At 56.4% G+C, this 18,235-nt stretch overlaps 4 protein-coding genes across 4 annotated transcripts; 1 reads left to right on the top strand and 3 right to left on the bottom strand.

Annotated features, from left to right (window-relative positions):
- Positions 1 to 4,004: 4,004 nt before the first annotated feature.
- EsH8_X_000190 (DHS-like NAD/FAD-binding domain-containing protein) lies at positions 4,005 to 5,765 on the bottom strand (the record flags this gene model as incomplete). The annotated part of the gene is made up of 2 exons (XM_083274278.1): positions 4,005 to 5,287; positions 5,513 to 5,765. The coding sequence occupies 2 exons, from the start codon at positions 5,763 to 5,765 to the stop codon at positions 4,005 to 4,007; spliced, it is 1,536 nt and encodes a 511-aa protein (XP_083119670.1).
- A 4,228-nt stretch (positions 5,766 to 9,993) lies between these two features.
- EsH8_X_000189 (kinase-like domain-containing protein) lies at positions 9,994 to 13,191 on the bottom strand (the record flags this gene model as incomplete). Its single annotated transcript, XM_083274277.1, has 3 exons — positions 9,994 to 11,564; positions 11,621 to 12,464; positions 12,589 to 13,191. 3 exons carry the CDS (start codon positions 13,189 to 13,191, stop codon positions 9,994 to 9,996), a joined length of 3,018 nt encoding a protein of 1,005 aa, XP_083119669.1.
- Positions 13,192 to 14,231: 1,040 nt separating this feature from the next.
- Positions 14,232 to 15,541, top strand: EsH8_X_000188 (branched-chain amino acid aminotransferase; the record flags this gene model as incomplete). The annotated part of the gene is made up of 2 exons (XM_083274276.1): positions 14,232 to 14,463; positions 14,529 to 15,541. The coding sequence occupies 2 exons, from the start codon at positions 14,232 to 14,234 to the stop codon at positions 15,539 to 15,541; spliced, it is 1,245 nt and encodes a 414-aa protein (XP_083119668.1).
- Positions 15,542 to 16,452: 911 nt separating this feature from the next.
- Positions 16,453 to 16,963, bottom strand: EsH8_X_000187 (ESSS subunit of NADH:ubiquinone oxidoreductase-domain-containing protein; the record flags this gene model as incomplete). The annotated part of the gene is made up of 2 exons (XM_083274275.1): positions 16,453 to 16,528; positions 16,707 to 16,963. The coding sequence occupies 2 exons, from the start codon at positions 16,961 to 16,963 to the stop codon at positions 16,453 to 16,455; spliced, it is 333 nt and encodes a 110-aa protein (XP_083119667.1).
- Between the last annotated feature and the right edge of the window lie 1,272 nt (positions 16,964 to 18,235).

Here is an 18,235-nt window from a genome sequence, read left to right as displayed (position 1 = left end):
TAGATGGACGAGAGAGAGAATGGCCGCGGACAAATGCATGACTCGGGGCCCGGAGGGATGGGTTCTGTATGTCTGTGCGGGCTTGTGGCTCGAGCACGTGGTCCTGGGTGACCTGCCGTACTATCTATGCATGGTATGATGGGTAAGTGTAATATGCCTATCAGGTAGGCGGGGACATGGCACAACCGAACAGCAACTCTCGACGGATGGGAGTTGTACGCAATGTTGGCCAGAACCTCGAGGCGCGGCTGCTGAGGCGATGGTGGCAGCACGGCCGCATCTACCTGGCGGCGGGGGTTTACTGTGGCCTGGGGACATGGTACTTGGTATATCATTTTTCTGTCTTGTATTTGACGCGGAGCGCTGACTCGCTGTGTCTTTTGGAGTTGGCGGCGGGGGGCCCTTGGGAAAGAAGGCTATTGCCAGGACGGCGGCTGGTGTAGATAGGCTATTCCCGCTTACTACTTGCTTCTCGACGAGGGCGTGGGCTGTTCGTTGTAGAGCGGCTGTCAGCGGCTCCGACTTTTCGGAATTGTTGTCCTTCGTTCTTACTCATCGCATATCAAGACCCGCCGATATTTGCAACCCCTGCTGTGAGCGCTCGGGTTGTTCTAGAGGGGAAGAGGTGGCGAGGGTTCATAGTCTATGAACGGAAGTGTGCGGGATAATACTACAAGTTCGGGGAAGAATGATTTTAATACTCTTTTCCCGTTTGTGATCTTGGAGGGATGGGCCGGGTTGTTACTGTGTTGGTGTTGATGTTGGCGTTGATGTTGGCGTTGATGTTGATGTTGTGTTGGTGTTGATGTTGATGTTGATGTTGATGTTGATGTTGGGCTCTCTACACCCGAAGCTATCGGCTCACGTTGGCCAAACGTCGTCCCGGCGGGTAAAGTCTGGGGTCACTCTACTTTGATACTCCCGAAAGCACAACCATATATTACAGCGGGGAGCCAGGGAGCCGGGCTGTATTCAGGCTGTTGACGGGCGTGCTTGTGCTACAGGTTGGTTTCTAGATGGGGCGGCATGAGTTAGTTGGGGTTAGCTGATGCTGGACACACACACACACACACACACACACACACAGGCATACACACACAGAGAGAGAGAGTGTGTGTAGGTGCCCGCGGCCGGCTATTGGCATAGGATTGTTTGCTTCGTGCTTGTTTGTCCGTCCGCAGCCGGGAGGCTGACTGATACCACAACTCTTTTCCTGCCTTGCCGCAGACATGCTCCAACCGACCTTGCTGGATCTGAGAAAGAGAAAAAAGACTCTTCAAAGTCGGCCGGGGTACAGAGCACTTAATTTCTTTCGCAGGCGATGAGAGGAGACGGAGACGGGGATGAGGCATGCATGGTGGCACGTCAACAGGTTCAATTGAAGAATGGATTTTCCTCGAGTATCAAAGTAGCTGCCAACCCCCGGCAACAGCAACTCCTCTCACGGGGTTACGGCCATCAATCGTATACTATTTCCGTAGGGCTCTTTCGTTTCCTTCTTTCTTCCCGGAACTGCACGGCATCATCTCCCAACGTGACGAAACCGCCAACAGGACTGTGGCATAGACCATAGTCCTGTCCGGCCGGGACCGCGCAACGCCAGGGCTATTAACTCTGAAAGCCCGCGGGTATCGACCGGCGAAAGGGTGGAGAGATGTGGGAGTTGCGTGGAGGATTCACCTACCTCTCTCAGCAACGAGGCCACACCGCCCACGCTTCTCCCCCCTCTCCGCTCTTCAGAACGGGGGAATGAGTAAGATCTAGTTGCGATGGACACAAGGATGAAAGGATGGAAGGATGGAAGGAGTGAAGAAAAGACGGGAAAACGACAGGTAGACAGGCGTGCTGACGGCAGTGACACGGCAACTCCCTTCGTCGACCAAGCCTCTCCTGCACTCCCATCCCTGCGCCGCCTACCTCCGCCAAACTCCGCCGTTTTAAAAAGAAAGTCGCCTTGAATAGTGTTCGTGTTTCTTGAATAGAGGAGTTGACGCGGTCTCTGTGGTCTAGTCCAGGCTGACAGGTGCGTCGAGTTGGGCAGGGTACATGCGCGTGCGTGACTGACGACAACCCGCCTGCCTGGTATAGTAAACAGGCAGACGGAAACCAAAACCCAAGACTCACTCGCTCCTCATCATCCTACGTCTTCGCCAAGTGGTCGATTACGCAACAAAACTGATAGCCTACCCACTGTCTTCAGATAGCACAAGAGTCTCGTAGGCAGTGGGGCTAACAAAAAATACAATCCGTCTCCTCTTGTTTCCCTGATCATGTAGACGCAACTTCGCACCCCGTGCATACACACACGACCACCTCCCTCGCCCAGCCGGTGTACGTAAGACGGAGGAACAGCGAAACTGGGAATTTGTCGGGTGGCCGTGTCGTTGGCCGAGGCAATGGGGTGATTGGCGGGCCGAGTTGAGTCACCGCGGCCGCGGCGCCCCCCCTGGTCTGGCGTCAGCAAGGCATCGACACATGCGGCCGAGGGGCGTAGCAGTTAGTACACCCCCAGTACGTAGCGTAGCGCGGTATAGTATAGCAGTAGTAGTAGCCAGCAGCAACAACAACAACAACAACAGCCAACAACAACAGCCAGAGTCCGTAGTTGCAGATCACTTGTCACTTTCGGGGGAGGACGGAGTACCCCGTCGATTTTCTTAGATCATAATCGTCCATTACTATCGAAACAGGGTCCTTTTTTTCTTTTCTTCTGACTGGCTCTCTCTGTATCTTGGTTCCCTCTGATTCGGCTGGTGAAAACAAACTAGAAGCGACAAATGAAAACTACGCGGGCGAGAACAACACAAGACGAAATGTGAAAACAAAAAGGTCGCGCGCGTGCAAAAACCTCTCTAGGTTCTAGTTATTCCGATAAAAGAAAAAAGCCAAGCAGCCCCAAAAAGAGACGCAAGACAAGAGGGGAAAGGCAAAACAGGTTTGACAACAGAGGGATTCATTTTGTTTTTATTACACAAAGTAGCAAACACATCTCTCTCTCTCTCTCTCTCTCTCCTCCCTCTCTACCACACCCCCCGTACGCCGTGTTCCGGTTTGTTTCCCTTCCACCCCGAATCCGTTTGTGTAAACCGCCCTCTGCCAACCAATCAAGTTGCTCGAAAAACGAGACGCATGAAGGGTGAAAAATAAAAAATGGCCGCCCCCAAGACAAGACAGAATAAAACCGACAGAAGAGTCAACCGTACAAAATGAAAAGAAATGAAAAGGAATCGTCTCAATTTGGTATCAATGGGGGAGGAGTGGTCCAACCCCCCCCGGTGGAACTCCGTTGCGGTTCTGAGTTCCGAGGTGTATCGTTCGGATTAATAAAACCCTCGTGGTTGAAGACGAGGAGAGTCCCGGGGGGGGGACAGACCGGGGGGGCAGGCTTCGAAATGACAACTCGCGAGCCGGTTCGGCCAATTAGGGCGGAGCGATGCGATCGTCCCAGACCGCAACTCTGTGTCCACGACGGGAGCGGTGGGGAAAAAAAAAGGATTCGTGCCCAATATCCCGGCGGGTTTAGTCTTTTTTTTTTATTTCGTCTTTTTTCGGGCACCTCCGTTTTGTGTGAGAGGACGGCGGAAGTAGAAGAAAAAAACAAAATAAAAATAAAAACACCCCCAAACGGGTGCGACGTGGCGATGCCGTGGGCCGCAGCCACAAGAGCGTGTCGACGCATGCGTCGCTGTCGGCTGTGGCGCGTCCGTCCTGGGGTTGGGCCGGCTTCGTGTGCCGTCGAATCGAAATAAATAAAAAAATTGATGCCGCCGCCACGGCTTCCAGACCGCGTCGAACCATCGACGGGCGCCTGAAGCGCTCGGGTCGATGCCTGGGTATCTTGTACGTAGAGCAAGGAAAAGAAAGCGACAACGGGAGGCGGAAGAAGACAGTAACAAACTAAAAAAAAAAAAAAAAAAAAAAAAAAGAACAAGAGCCAGGAAGCGGCGGCGGCGGCGGCAGTCGTAGAGTCTCGTTATCGGATAGGAAACAAAAAAATCGAAAAATCAGGCCGACTTCCTCGGTTTCCTCTCCGTCTTGACCTTGGGCTTCGCGGCCGCGGGCTTGACGAACTCGTCGGGCTTGACGACCTCGAAGATGTGCCTGCTCACGCAGCCGCCGTCGGGCTTCACGTCGATGACCTGGTCCTCGGGGACCATCTCGTGCTCCAGGGGCCAGCCGGCGCGGCGGCACAGCTCCGAGACGACGACGTCGCAGTCGCCCAGCAGGTCGATGTCGAAGTTGATGTGGCCGACGGCCTGGCGCGAGATGTAGATCTGGGGGATGTTGGCCGGCAGCCAGCTCACAATCTCCGAGACGGGCGTCACCTTGAGGCTGGTGCCGATGACGATGACGAGGTCGACCTTTTCGCGGTCGTGCTCCGTCAGCCGCCGGCTGAACTCGTCGGGCAGCGCCTCGCCGAAGAAGGTGATGTCGGGCTTCATGACGCCGGCGCTCGGCATGTCGTACTCGCCGTCCGACGCCGAGTCGTCGGAGCTGAACCGGCGCCGCTTCTTCTCCGTGCCCGCCGAGCGCTTGCGCTTCGCGCTGCCGTTGGGGCGGAGGTTCTGCACGCACCGCGGGCACCGCGGGATCTTGCCGGCCTTGATGTCGGGGAACACGTCCTCGCCGACGCACTTGAAGCCGCACTGGACGCACGTGGCGGTGGCGAAGGACCCGTGGCACTGGATCAGCTTGTCGGGGGAGATGCCGGCCTTGGCCTCGAGGTTGTCGATGTTCTGCGTGTAGTTGGTGAGCAGCTTGCCCTTCTTCTCGAGCATGGAGATGAAGGCGTGCGTCGGCGTGAAGCGGTTCGTCGACGGCAGGATGTCCTTGGCGACCGTGTAGAAGATGGTCGGGTCCTGCTTGAAGACGGAGATGTCGAACACCTCCTGCGGGTCGTTGAGCCCCAGGTGCTCGAGTTGCGAGTAGAGGCCGCCCTTTGAGCGGAAGTCGGGGATGCCGAGCGAGGTGGAGATGCCCGCGCCGGTGAGGACGATGATGTTGTGGCTCCTCTGCAGTAGCGTGACGGCGTCATCGACCGTGTTGTAGGTGAAGAGCTTGGCGCGCTTGGACAGCTCCCGGCTGATGGCCAGCGACAAGAGGCTGAAGTAGGCCTCGTCCTCGGCGCCCTCGAGGAACGCGGGCGGCTTCAGGCCGAAAGCCGACAGCAACTTCTTGGCCGTGTAGCGGCCGGCATCCACGGTTCTTCTACAGAATTCTGCGGGACCGAGGGCTCTGAGTTGGTGGCGCAGGCCCATGGCCTCATCAGGCGTGCAGCTGTCGGGGTCTTTTGGGGGGCGAGTTAGCATCGAAGCAAGGGCTAAAAAAAATAAAAATAAAAATAATAAGGCAACGGTGGGAAGGAAAAAAAAAAACACGTAATCCAAGGCCAAAAGCGGTAGTAAATTGTCATGCCCGGTTAATGAGATGACGGATGTAGGGAGAGAGGGAGAAAGAGATAGAGAGATTAAGAGATTGAGTGAGTGACTCTGAGTGACTGTGGGTGACTTACCATCCAACGAGAGTTTGGCATCGCCCAGTTCCGCGATGGCGTCCTCCAGCAGCGAGTCGGTCTCCCAGCACGACTCCTTGGCGTCCCTGACGCGCTCCTCGAGTTCCTGGAGGCCGACGGCGTGCTTGATGTCCTCGAGGGTTGGGTTCTCGGGGACCTTGAACGTGTCGACCTTGTAGGCCGCGCCCTTTGACTTGTTGTTGTTGCGCTTCTTGACCGTGACGGCCTTTGTCGCCGCCCGTTGGGTCTTCATTTTCCGCGGCGGCGAGTTTTGCCGACTCAGTTTCTGTTGATGGAAAAAGTGTGCGACGCGAGGGGGCAGATAGATGCGGGCGGGCTTGTGAGATGTGATGAGATGGGAATGAGCTGAGCTGAGCAGAGCAGAGTAGAGCAGAGCTGAGCTGAGCTGGGTTGGGTTGGGTCAGAGCAGAGTAGGCGGGCGTACGTGTCTGCTCGATGGGTGCGTGACTGTCGACCGGTCGATGCGTTTATTGTGAGACAGGGCAGAAAATAGCCCGGACAAAGACGGGCTGTGGTATGGGCTCTATGAAGGGGAAATGAAGAGCGACAAGAGTTGCCGGAAGAGAGGCGAGGGAAACCGGTGGGCGGGTTGGAAAATTGGCTCGCAAGAAAAAAAAAAAGGCAGAGCCAACTTTTGAAGATACGGATGGGATCCGAGGAGGGGAGGGGGAGGAAGATGAAAAACCGACAAAAAGAACAAGAGTCCTGTGGTGGTTTTGTGTGGTTTGATGGGAGGAAGAATTAACAGAGTTGCAGACAGACAGACGGTCGGGCCTTCAAGGGTGTGGGAAAAAAAAGAGGATGCCTTGGCTGCAAAATGAGGTTGGCAGGCCGAGTTCCGCCTTTTCGCTCGAAACTCGTCGGTTATCTCCCTGGGTGGCGTGACGGAGATGGCACTGTGCCCTGGTCTTTGTCTAACAAGAGACAAGAAGAGCGTGCAGTCAGTCGGTTGATCAACGCGGCGATGGAGCAACGGCCGTTCAGGTCAGGTCTGGTCTTGTCTGGTTTGGGACGGGGGCCAGTTGAGGGAATGTCGACGAGAGAATGAGTCTGTCTGGAGGAGAGAGAGTGTGTTGTTTTCCCCGAGTTGCGTTTGATGCGAGCGAGGGAGACAAGAGTTGCAAGGTTTGTTAGGGGTGGGAGAAAAATAGACCGAGCGAGACGGAACGGATGGGACGGTAGTCTGGAATTGATGGTTGATTGGGATGGATGGGTTCCAATTTGGATTCACGGATGGGATGGGATGGGCCGGAAAAAAAGTGGAAGTCAAGGCAAGGCAAGGCACGGCAAGCCAGGGGAGAAAAAAGGTTGGTAATAGTAGTAGTAGGTAAGCAAGCAAGCAATTAGCAAGCGAAGGGGAAAGAAGGGGGAGAAAAGCTTCGCAGCAGAGAAGGGACGTGAGTTCCGGAGGGAGGAAATGGAAACACGGAGCGAGGCGAGAGAGAGCAGGAAGGGGAAAAAAGGCGAATGGGCGAGAGAGAGAGGATGGAGATGGAGAGAGAGAGAAAGAAAGCAGAAGCACGATGGATCAATCAACGAGTGCGAATGAATGACTGACTGAGTGACGGCCAGCCCAGCCCAGCCCAGAAACCAAGCCAGGTAGAAAAGGGAAGGGCAATCAAAAAGGCAAAAAAGGTTGACCAGGGGGGGACCGTCTTAGTAGTCGGTAGACGGTAGACGGGTAACGCTCAGCTCAGACAGACAGATGCAGACGCAAATGCAAATACAGATTTATTAATTAGATAGATAGGGTAGAGAGAGTGGACGCTGGTACTTTGCCTTTTACGCCGACAGATGAGAAGTGATTTGACGGGCGACGCATGTGCCACCGCAGCACGTAGTTCAGTCAGTCAATTACTCACTCGCCCAGTCCAACAAGACAAGCAAGGTACATGGGCGCAAGGAGTGACAGGAATGGAAACCCGCGGTACAGTACAGAGAGTCGCCCTGCGAATACAAATGCAAATGTGCGTGTGAGAGTAGCGTGTGCGTGGCCGGCGTGAACGTGTACAGTTCCAGTCCAGTTCCAGTCCGTTCCATCCAACCAAACCTGGCAAACCAAACGCATCCATCCATCAATCCATCATCCACTTCTTCATCCATCGTCTACCGCATTCCCTTTCATCAGAGAGCGAGTTTCGGAACCTGGCCTGAAATGAAACTCGGCGTCTCCTGTTTATCAACACAACAGCAACGACGGCTGGTCAGCCCCTTGGCGTGTTGCTGCGATTGCGAGCAATGCCCTCTGAGGGTCCCGCCATGCTATGTCCAGCCGTAACGTGATATAATCATTACCTTTACTCCTTTGGCTAATGCCCGACCGGGGTGGCGGGACTAATGGGCTTGACTGGGTCCAGAGACACACACGTACACGAGGCCGGTCCCCAATCAAACTGTCATGCTCACCTCACCGTGCCACCGCCCAGATCTACCTACCTCTACCCATCGGCGATAGTCTCATAAGTCCCGTGTTTCCATCGCCTTCCAGCCATATTGGTAATTGCGCTTCACGGGCACCAACTGCGGAATTTGTCTGGCCCTTTCGTGGAGGGGCATTTCGACGAGTTTTCTTCTTGTCGTGAGGGTTGACTTTGAGGAGGGGGGGCGAACCTTCATTCTATCTCTCTACCTGGGCTTGGCTTGTCTGATCCGAGCGAGTGACGCTTCCAGGATGATTAACTCCTTGGCGCTAAAAATGTACCACCACCCCCCCTTATCTACCTTGCCTACCTCGCTCCAGGACCGTACCGTAGAGTCAGTCGATCGAGGGCAGCATCCAAAACGCACCGCTTCTCTTCAGCCGTTATCAAAATGCTTCATGCCCCATTAGGCGAAGGAAGCTCGGGGGGTTGACGCAATATAATGCTCACTCATACAAATAACTCACCTCGCGTTGGCTCATGCCCCCCGGAGACCCCAGAGATGTTTTTGCTCAGCCCCGCCATGTGCATCGCATCATCAAAGTCGCCAAAGTCACTTTGAATGGACGGTGCTCGCCCACGCATTTAGAGCCCGCGCCAACCATGCCCTCGAGCCAACTCTGTTCCTGTTTTTGGGTACCGCATGTGACCGGCCACACCCCGGCTGGTTGCGTTACCAGAACAAAAACGCTAGTTGACCCAGCGAACGTACGCCTCTTAGAAAGTAAGTAGTGAGTAGGCGAGTGAGTGAGAGAGAGAGAGACAGAAAGACACACACTCGAAATGAGGAGGGCCAGCGATAATTCAAACTGTCGCTTTGGGAAACACGGATCGTTTCTCTGCCCGGACAAAACCCATCAGTTGTCGCATTAGAAACGGAACGCTGAACATGTTTACAACGCCACGCGGCCAGCTGGGGGATTGGAGGAAAATAACGCCGACAATCCCCTATTCACAGCATAGCAACTCTCCATCTTCCAGTTTTCCAATTGCCAATCTCAATTCTCACTACTTCAGTCTCTCTCTCTCTCTCTTCCCCAAAGTGTATGTCTGATTTCCATCCATAGTCCCCGAAACGAACGTTCCAATGGCCAGAATAAGAAAGTTGCCAAGGGGCCCTGATACCCTCCTTTTTTCTTTCTTCCCAACTCCCCTATCCCCCTACTCAACCCGTCAACTGCATGAGCGCTTGCGTAGGTGTGTGTTGGGTCGAGATGTTTTACCACAACTGAACACCGCCGCCGCCCGGTACGAGCGGGGCCCTTCCCCCCTCGGTCGTCAATGCCGAACCTAACAGCTGAAAATAAAAATAAAATCCCTCTCCGCAAATCATCGCATCATGGACGCCTTTCGCCCCCTCTTGAAACATATCCGTTCCTTTCCCAAAACACCGTTTAATCAACCCAGGGAGAGAGAGAGAGAGAGTCGTACGCAACTACTTGCCGGGCCATGCGCTCGTTTCTACCAATCCTCCCCCACTCTTCTACTTGTGTGATTTGCCATGTATAGGTTTAAAAAATCAAATGAAAAAAAGTCGCCAGGTACACTCAATCTTAGTCTACTAGTTTCCCCCATCTTCGGCCATCGCCGTCATGTGCCACTCCAGCACTTGCTCAGTCCACGTCTCACAAAAATCTTGACTTTGCGGGGGTGATTGGCCCGCCAAACATGCACTGAACACTATTCCTTCTTGTCCTCCCGCAGCCATCGCGGCATCTGCGGCTTCATGAGTCGTACACCTTTGGTCAGCTCTCTCTCTCTCTCTGTGCTAGAAATCTAACAGACTAGCACGAGAAAGAAAGAGAAAAATTCAAAAAAGGTTATCTCGTCAACTCTACTCATTAAACTGCTCAGCTGTCAAGCGTCCCAGATCAACCTTGATTCATTTCACATTCCCAGTCCCCGACCGTCCACGGAAAAAATGAAAAATCCAGGCACGGTCCTTGGCGCCCTGAAAACCGCAACTCTATCAACTCTGTGTATCATGTAAACAACACTGGGGTGCCCGGGCTGCAACCATGCCGCTATTTCCAGAAACCGCTAAATGAGACTCTCGTACTTATCCAACCCGCTCTTTTGCTGCGGCGCCTGCTGCTGTTGCTGCTGGAGGCCAGACATGCTGTTCATGCTCGAGTTGCCGTTCATCATGCTGTTCATGCCCCCACCAGACGCCATCCCCATCCCGCCCATCCCCATCCCCGGCCGTGGCGCCATGCTGCCCATGCTGCCCATGCTGTTCATACCGCCCATCGGCTGTTGACTCATCATCCCCATGCCGTTGTTGGTTGCGGGCTTGTTGAATGCACCCATGCCCGACTGCGCCGGCGTGCGACCGGGCGGCGGCGGCAAGCTAAACCCGGCCGACGCGGACGAGCTGAGAGTGTTGTTGCTGTTGTTGTTGCCCGGGGGCGGTGGCAACGAAAACGAAGATGACTGCGACATGCTTGGTCTCTGCCCGCCAAGCGACATGTTGGACATGGGCGAGCTTAACCCGCCAAAAGCGGAGTTCGGAGGTGGCGACATCGAGTTGCCAGGCGAAAACGCCGGCTTCGATGCCGACGACGACCACGGGTTGGAGGTTGCCGCCGACGCCGTAGACCAGTTCATTGGAGAACTCACCTGCGTTGTTGGTTGCGATGAGGATTGTGTTATTGGCTGTAGGGGCTTTGAGAACTGAGTCGACGTCGGAGTCATTGTCTGAAACGAACCCAAATCGGGCGTCACTGTGCGGAACGCGGGTTGGGGCTTGGGGGCTCCAAACTGCGAAGACGATGAAGGACCGGCTTGGGGAGGGGCTGGCGTCGGGCTTGGGCTTGACCACGAAAACGCCGGAGTTGCGGACCTGCTCCCGGGCGACACGGCCCTGGCAGCGGCGGGCGTCTCCTCCCAACTGGAGAAGGCATCCGAGGTTGATGTACGCGTCGTCTTGCCCTTGACCAGGCTTTCAAAGTCGTCCTCGGTACCCCCGTTGGATTGGTCAAACGTGGTTCCGCTGACGCCGCCGAAGCCCATGAAGTCCTCGTTGGGCACCACCGTGCTGCCGTTGCTGCCGGACAGTTCCTGCAGCTTCTTGGTCTGCTCGTCTTCTATCCTCTTGGACAGCTTTTTGATGAGATCCATGAAGCTCTGGAACTGTTTGAGGTTGAGCAAGGGCCCGAGACTCATGTGCCAGAGGATCGGGAGGATGTCGATTGCGACGAAGTCGGCATCCGCGGCTTCGCCCACAACCCGCAGAACGCCGTGGGCCGCCATCATGACGGCCGGCTCTTTGGTCTTGATGGCTTTGATCAACGGTATGATTTTCTCCTGCATTGTGTATTTATCCAGCATGCTCGACGAAGACGACTTCTTTTTCGCGGCGCCGAAAGCATCGAGCCCGTCGTCTTGCTCGTCTGTCGTTCCGCCGCACAGGACCACGAAGGCCTGGCAACCGCGCACCTTGATGGCCAGACTGCTGGTCTTGCTGAAGACCGCAGCAATGACGGGGAACAGCTCGTTCTTGATGGTGCTGAAGTCGAGCACCGGCAGGATGGACGGCAGGCCTCTCAGAGCCGCGTCCACCACCGCCGGTGTTGGTGCCTCGATGGCCGCATAGACGACCGGCAGGATATCTGTTTCGTGTTAGCCGGCACCGCCGTGTGACGGTTCTGCGACGGGATCTTCTCACCATCTGTGAACTCCTTGCCGTTGCAGTTGTTGCAAATCGTTGACATGTGTTCGAGCACAACCATCAACCCGGCGTCCTTGGTGGGGTCCCTCTCGGGGGCCTGGTCCTTCTTGGGAGGCGGCGCGAAGGTCTCTTTGAGGCTCGGCCGTACCTTCTCAGCAAACACCCTTCTTGCGGATGGCAGCAGGTCGATAATGGTGAAAACGTTGTGGAGGATTAGTGCTATGAGGTCCTTGTCTTTCATCTCTTCGAGCAGTGCCGGCAGCAGCTTCTTCTCCATTACCGTCTTGGGGAACGAGGGCATGACTTTGACAAGGCCGCGCATGAACTGAGCTTTCTCGGCGGGCGTCTTTGCCGGGAAAGCGTCGAGGAAGCGGATGGTCGAGACAAGCACGTTGTTAAAGTATTCGCTCTCTTGGAACTCTTTGGCTGTGAGACGCTGCGCCGGCCGGCGAGTGACGAGCCGCGGCAGGACGTATGTGGACAGCTCTTTGGGCAGGGGCCGTGATGACAAGAAATTGTTTGAGGTGGACGGAACTGTTGATGACGACGAAAATGTCCTCTTGTATGTTGATAAGCTGCCGTGAGCCTCTATGGGGGATCGGTGGGGCGAGTTGTAGAGAGCCACCGCCAACAGACCCAACGAGAACATGTCGGCAAAGTTTGTAAAGTTGTTGTCGATGACAAAGTCGGGGGAGGTGTAATCGAGGTTCAGCTGCACAAACCGAGGCAGCCGAGGGTCCGGGTTCAGCACCTCTGACAGACTAATGGGCTGGAAGGATGTCGGCTTGTTGGAGCCCTCGGACGGGCCGCAGAAGGCGAGACCACTAATCTTCCAATCCGACTACCTCGAGTTAGTATTCCGTCGAGTATTCTAGGTGGCATGGCCTGCAGGGGCAGAGTTTACGGGACAAGCTCCACGTGGGGTGGATTGAGCTTGCTGGCAGGGAGGGGGGGTGTTCACCAACCTTTGCATTCACGATAATTGCATCCGGGGTGAGGTTTCCGTGGACCAGCCCCGCGTTCTCGTGCAAGAACTCCAGCGCCTTGCTGATCTGGAGAAGGCCCTTCTGTATCTCAAGCTCGTCAATCTCCAGCTCCCGGCGCCGGCGCGTGCCGTCCGAGTCCTCGGTGACGTAGCGGCTCGACCGGCCGCCAACCCCACCGCTCCGCTCCTGGTCATCCTTCTCCTGCAGCAAGCTCGCCAACGAGCCCGTGACGGCCTCGGTGACGAACTGCAGCCCGCCTCCTCTCGTCTCCTCCACCGGCTCGACGAGCTCGAGGATGCTCGGATGCCTGAGCTTCGCCAAGCTGGAGGCCTCCTTCTTCAGGCGCTCGATGACCTCCTCCGTGGCCCGCTTGAAGGCGGAGGCACTCGATCGGCCGAGGGTGTTGCCATGGTTGTCGAGGGACTTCTTGTCGAACACGAACACGCTGTAGGGCTTGCCCGTCGACTTCTTCTTGCAGTCGTATATCTTCCAGGGCCCGGCGGTCGAGGTCTGGGTCGAGGAGATGGAGTAGTTGGCGGTGATGTTGGTCGAGGATATCGACTTGAGGGCCGAGGAGAACATGGTCGTGGCTTGTTAACGTCGTCGTCGTCGTCGTCAAGGCGGAGGAAACAGGATCCGAGGGGACTCGATCGTCATGACGGACACGGGGGCTAATATGGAGTTTGCGCCAAGCGGGACCTCGCTGTCAATTGCGCGCACCGGGAGGAGGCCTTTGTCGACGAAGGCGAAGGTGAATGCGATATGCAGGGCGGGCAGGGGGGGGGCCACGCCGCAACAATGTCGAGAAAGACCACCTTTGAGGCTTTGTAGATGCACCGCACCGGGATTCGCGTGGCTGGTTCGAGTGAAGGGGGACGCAGGGCGCAGTTTGGGTAGTTTGGCAGGTTGGCAGGTTGGCTCAAAGCTGATGTTCAGGTCTGGCCGCGTCAACTTCCACGTCGCTGATAGGCAAGAATGTCCCAAGCCCAATCAGCAAGATATCCATGTTTTAGCGATGATCCCACAGTGCCGCCCCCCCCTGCAGCGTATGGCTCTCGGTAGCCGAATCTCGAATAAGTTGGGCACACCTTACCTGAGCTGGGTGCAGCCCACCCTTAGGGGCCGGGGGGTGTTCGCAGGATCGCCCCAGGCCAATTACAGCAGCCGCTGACCTAAGCCAGCCCACCTTCCCCCCCGTTGGACAGCTTGCACCTTACTTTACCTTAGGTACCTTGCTGCACCAGGGCGGGACGGTTCCGGAGCCGGGACCCTGAGCAGCAGGCGGCGATGGAAAGCAACGGCTTTACCAGCGCAGAGTCCGATAACGCTCCGATTTTCTGACTCTTTTGCGCCCTCCGCGACCTCCACGCCTTCAAATTGCGCCCTACTCTCTGCATATACCAGGCACTGGATTGGTCAATTGGATTCGCCGTTGACCGCAATTGACGATTGGCATCTGTGGTTTCAGTGTCTGTTCCTTCTGGAGATAAAAAAAGAGTCACCCTCTTGTGTATTTATTCGGGCGGATTCCCACACGCAGCCGTTGAAGTGTTTGAAAAACTTCCCACCTCCTTTTTTTGTTTATACCCAAGAAAAAAACAAAAACCACAAACACCGCCGCCATGATGCGACAGCTCTTCCCCCGCGCGGCCGGCGCCCTCAGATCGCCCCGCGCCGCCTCCCCCAGATTAGCCACCGCGTGGCAGTCGGCGAGACTCTACAGCGTCAAGCCCCAGGCCGCCTCCGCCGCCAAGCCCCTCGGCCTCGACGCCTCCAAGCTCACGATCGAGACGACCAAGACCCCCGGAACCCTGGGCGACCCCAAGGAGCTCGTCTTCGGCCGCAAGTTCACCGGTCAGAACCCCCGCCGCAGCCCCCCCTCTCCCGGAGCCGTTGCCGTTGCTAACCCGCCGCCGCAGACCACATGCTCACCGTCGAGTGGAACCAAGAACAGGGCTGGCTCGACCCCAAGATCGTCCCGTACCAGAACCTCTCCCTCGACCCCGCCACCTGCGTCTTCCACTACGCCTTTGAGTGCTTCGAGGGCATGAAGGCCTACAAGGACAAGGCCGGCACCGTCCGGCTCTTCCGCCCCGACAAGAACATGGCCCGCATGAACAAGTCGGCCGCCCGCATCGCCCTGCCCACCTTCGAGCCCACCAGCCTCATGGAGCTCATCTCCAAGTTCGTCCAGCTGGAGAAGAACTGGATCCCCGAGGAGCGCGGCTACTCCCTCTACCTCCGCCCGACCATGATCGGCACCCAGAAGACGCTCGGCGTCGGCCCCCCCGGCTCCGCCCTCCTCTACGTCATCGCCTCCCCCGTCGGCCCCTACTACCCGACCGGCTTCAAGGCCATCTCCCTCGAGGCCACCGACTACGCCGTCCGCGCCTGGCCCGGCGGTGTTGGCGACAAGAAGCTCGGCGCCAACTACGCCCCCTGCATCCTCCCCCAGCTCGAGGCCGCCAGCCGCGGCCACCAGCAGAACCTGTGGCTCTTCGGCGAGGAGGAGTACGTCACCGAGGTCGGCACCATGAACATGTTCGCCGCCATCCGCAACAAGGAGACGGGCCAGAAGGAGCTCGTCACCGCGCCCCTCGACGGCACCATCCTCGAGGGCGTCACCCGCGACTCCGTCCTGACCCTGGCCCGCGAGAGGCTCGTGCCCGAGGGGTGGATGGTCTCGGAGCGCAAGTACACCATGAAGGAGCTCGACGAGGCCGCCGAGGAGGGCCGCCTGATCGAGGCCTTTGGCGCCGGCACCGCCGCCATCGTCAGCCCCATCCGCACCATCGCGTGGAAGGGCAAGTCCATCAACTGCGGTCTCGCCGAGACCGAGGAGTCCGGTGAGATTGCGTTGAAGATGAAGCAATGGATGGAGGCGAGACAGCACGGCGACGAGGAGCACGAGTGGGCCTACGTTGCCCAGTAGAGCATGGGTCCGATAGAACGGCGCATAGATTTGTAAATATCCAAAGGAAAGCGTGTGCAATAGAAGTGTTTGAAGTTACAGACTGTTTCGCTTGCACATGAGTGAACCGTATTCTTGCCTGTTGCTTAATCTTAAGAAGCAATACATATTCGGACGAATGAACCTCATTCGTCAAGTTCCTTATTCGTGATGGTTGCTCTTTCGTGAAGCTGCTCATTCGCGAAGTTGACCATTTGTGATAGTTGACCATTTGATAGTTGACCATTTGAGAGTTGACCATTGGTGAATGCTAACTATATAACATTGTGGATTTCGTGTGTTGATTAAGCGGTGCAATTGAACTGAGTCACAGCCAAGTCGGATAACCCCAGACTCAACGTTGACCTACAATACAAGACCCCATCACTCTCATCTCAAAAGCATCCAGCTACATGGAAACCGTACTTTCAATATCCACGAAGCTCTAGAACGAGAACAACAATTCAAAAGGTCAGACGTCATCAATGCAAATCTAATCATTCGAGAGGCCTGCGAAAGATCACAAAGTCTCCGCAGTGTTAAAAAAAAAGGAGGAAAAAAAGGAAAAAAACTAGTTCAAGGGCGGCGGTCATGTACACTTTTTTTTCCGGGGGAAAAAGGGACATCGCCGGTGATCGACGAGCTCTCTCCTCTTTGGCTCTCTTCCCTTCTCCCTCTCTCTCTCTCGCTCTCGCTCTCTCACATCTCTCTCCGTCCCCCCTTCGGCGACTTAGTACCATCCTCGCGGCTCGGGTTTCTTTGTTCCGTTTCAATCCATGTCTATAGTTCTCAAACCGCCGCCGGGCCAAAAGCTCCCAGATGCTTCAAAAAGTTTCGGGGGGGGTTGCGTCTCCCATCGAAAGCGCGCGCAGGGTGTTCTCGTCGGGCACCGTTCACTTCTCGGGGTCCGGCAGGATGCCCTCCTTTTCTAATCTCCGTCTGGCCTCCTCGAGGGCCCAGGTGTCGAGCCTACATCCCCGCACGTTAGCCGAGGTCCGCGGCACCCCCCGATATCGAAATTACCTCATCCCGAGCTCCCAGCCGGGCATCAGAGCAGCAGGTGAGGGTTTCCGGGGAGGGGAGAGGTAGGGGCCCGTTGCGAGCTGCATGTGCTGCATCCGACAAAACGAAAATGGGCTGCACTCACGAGGTATCAGGCTTGAAGGCGAGGACGACGCCGGTGGCGAGGATGCCTCCGCAGAAGAGGGTGTAGAAGGGCATCTCCCAGCCCTCCTTCTCGTACTTTTCGCCGGGCTTGAGGCCCCAGAGCCAGCCGGAAGGGGGGTCAAAGTCGGAGCCGCCGCCAGCGCGGCGGGCGGTCACGGAGAAGGCCCTCGCGGAGGGAGCGGTGGGCTTGATGGCGCGGACGGCGCGGATGGCCGCGGTCGGGCGTATCGCCGGCATCGTGAGTCGGCTGGGTCTTGGTTCGGGGGAGGGTGACGAGGGGAGGCCGGGCGTCCCAATTGACGTGTTTTCGGTGATGGGTGAGCGGGGTGGTTGAGGAGCTGTCGCGGGCGCGCGGTAGTCGGAGTTTGCGTCGTTGGCACACGGGGAGGTTTGTTGGATTGGAGTTGGATTCTCGGGCCCACGTCGGGATGGTTAGTCATCCAGATCACGTGCACCTCTCCGGCTCCACCCGCCCGCCCGGCCCTTTACCGCATTGAGCGGTTACGGCATGCTGCTCCCTTACAAGCTGGCAAGCGCCTGCTTCTTTTGTTCACGGAAAAGGATCATCATGAGAATTGACGGAACCGATTGGTGAGTTTATCAGCACGTGCTGCTGAGATCCCGAGTTGCGGCAGACGCCCGTCTCTGAGATCAAGTTTCAACGTGGTCTTGGTCTGCAACCCCAACTGGTCTTCCCAACGATTGGATGGCTCTCATGCGAGCAATTCAGCCGGCTTACGAGGTTCGCCAAGCCCGCTCTTACTCAACAACAATCACTTGTGCATTTGTTCCTTGTGTAATCATCGAATCCAAGAGGTAAGAATTGTCAAAAAGTTACGTATGACCGTCTCCTGTGTATACGTGGTCCTTTCTAACCTCCCAGGCTGCGCCGCCAGCAATGCCAACCAAACGCCTTGCACCCCATAATCCTGACGGCGGTTGCTATACCAAGCCCATACCGTGTGTTCCAAACCCATACGTATTTCAATAAGCCCCGTTCGTCATGTCATTAAGTATATCCCTGAGAATGACCTTATCCTTCATAAGTACCTTTTCTCCAATTCTCGCCCTCCTGGGCTCGGGTCGACGATTCTCCTTGTCGACTCCCATGCCCAGCTTCGGGGCCCTTCTTGGACTGGGCCCCTTTCTGGGGCTGCGGTGTTGTTTCGTTTTGGTTGGTGAGATGCCGCTGGCCGTCATCTGCGTTGCTGTGTCGTCAAAGAAGTGACTATCCAAAGCGTCGGACGGCAGGTCGTAGATCCAGTTCCTCTCCTCCATGAGACTGATAAATTTGCTGAGCATCTCCTCTTTCCCGCTGCCCTTCAGCGTGCTCTTGCTTCCTACAACGAGTAGCTTGGTCTTGGCACGAGTGAAGGCCACGTTGATGCGTCGCCAGTCCTTCAACAGCTCGCCGATGTTGCAACTCTCATTGCTGCGGACCAGCGAGAGGATGACAACGTCCTTGTCCCGCCCTTGGAATCTATCGGCGGTGTGCATCTCCACGCCTAC

The sequence above is a fragment of the Colletotrichum jinshuiense genome, chromosome 10, assembly GCF_051148585.1.
Source record: "Colletotrichum jinshuiense chromosome 10, complete sequence".
In the NCBI taxonomy this organism is placed as follows: domain Eukaryota; kingdom Fungi; phylum Ascomycota; class Sordariomycetes; order Glomerellales; family Glomerellaceae; genus Colletotrichum; species Colletotrichum jinshuiense.
This window is presented reverse-complemented; position numbering and strand designations above follow the sequence as displayed.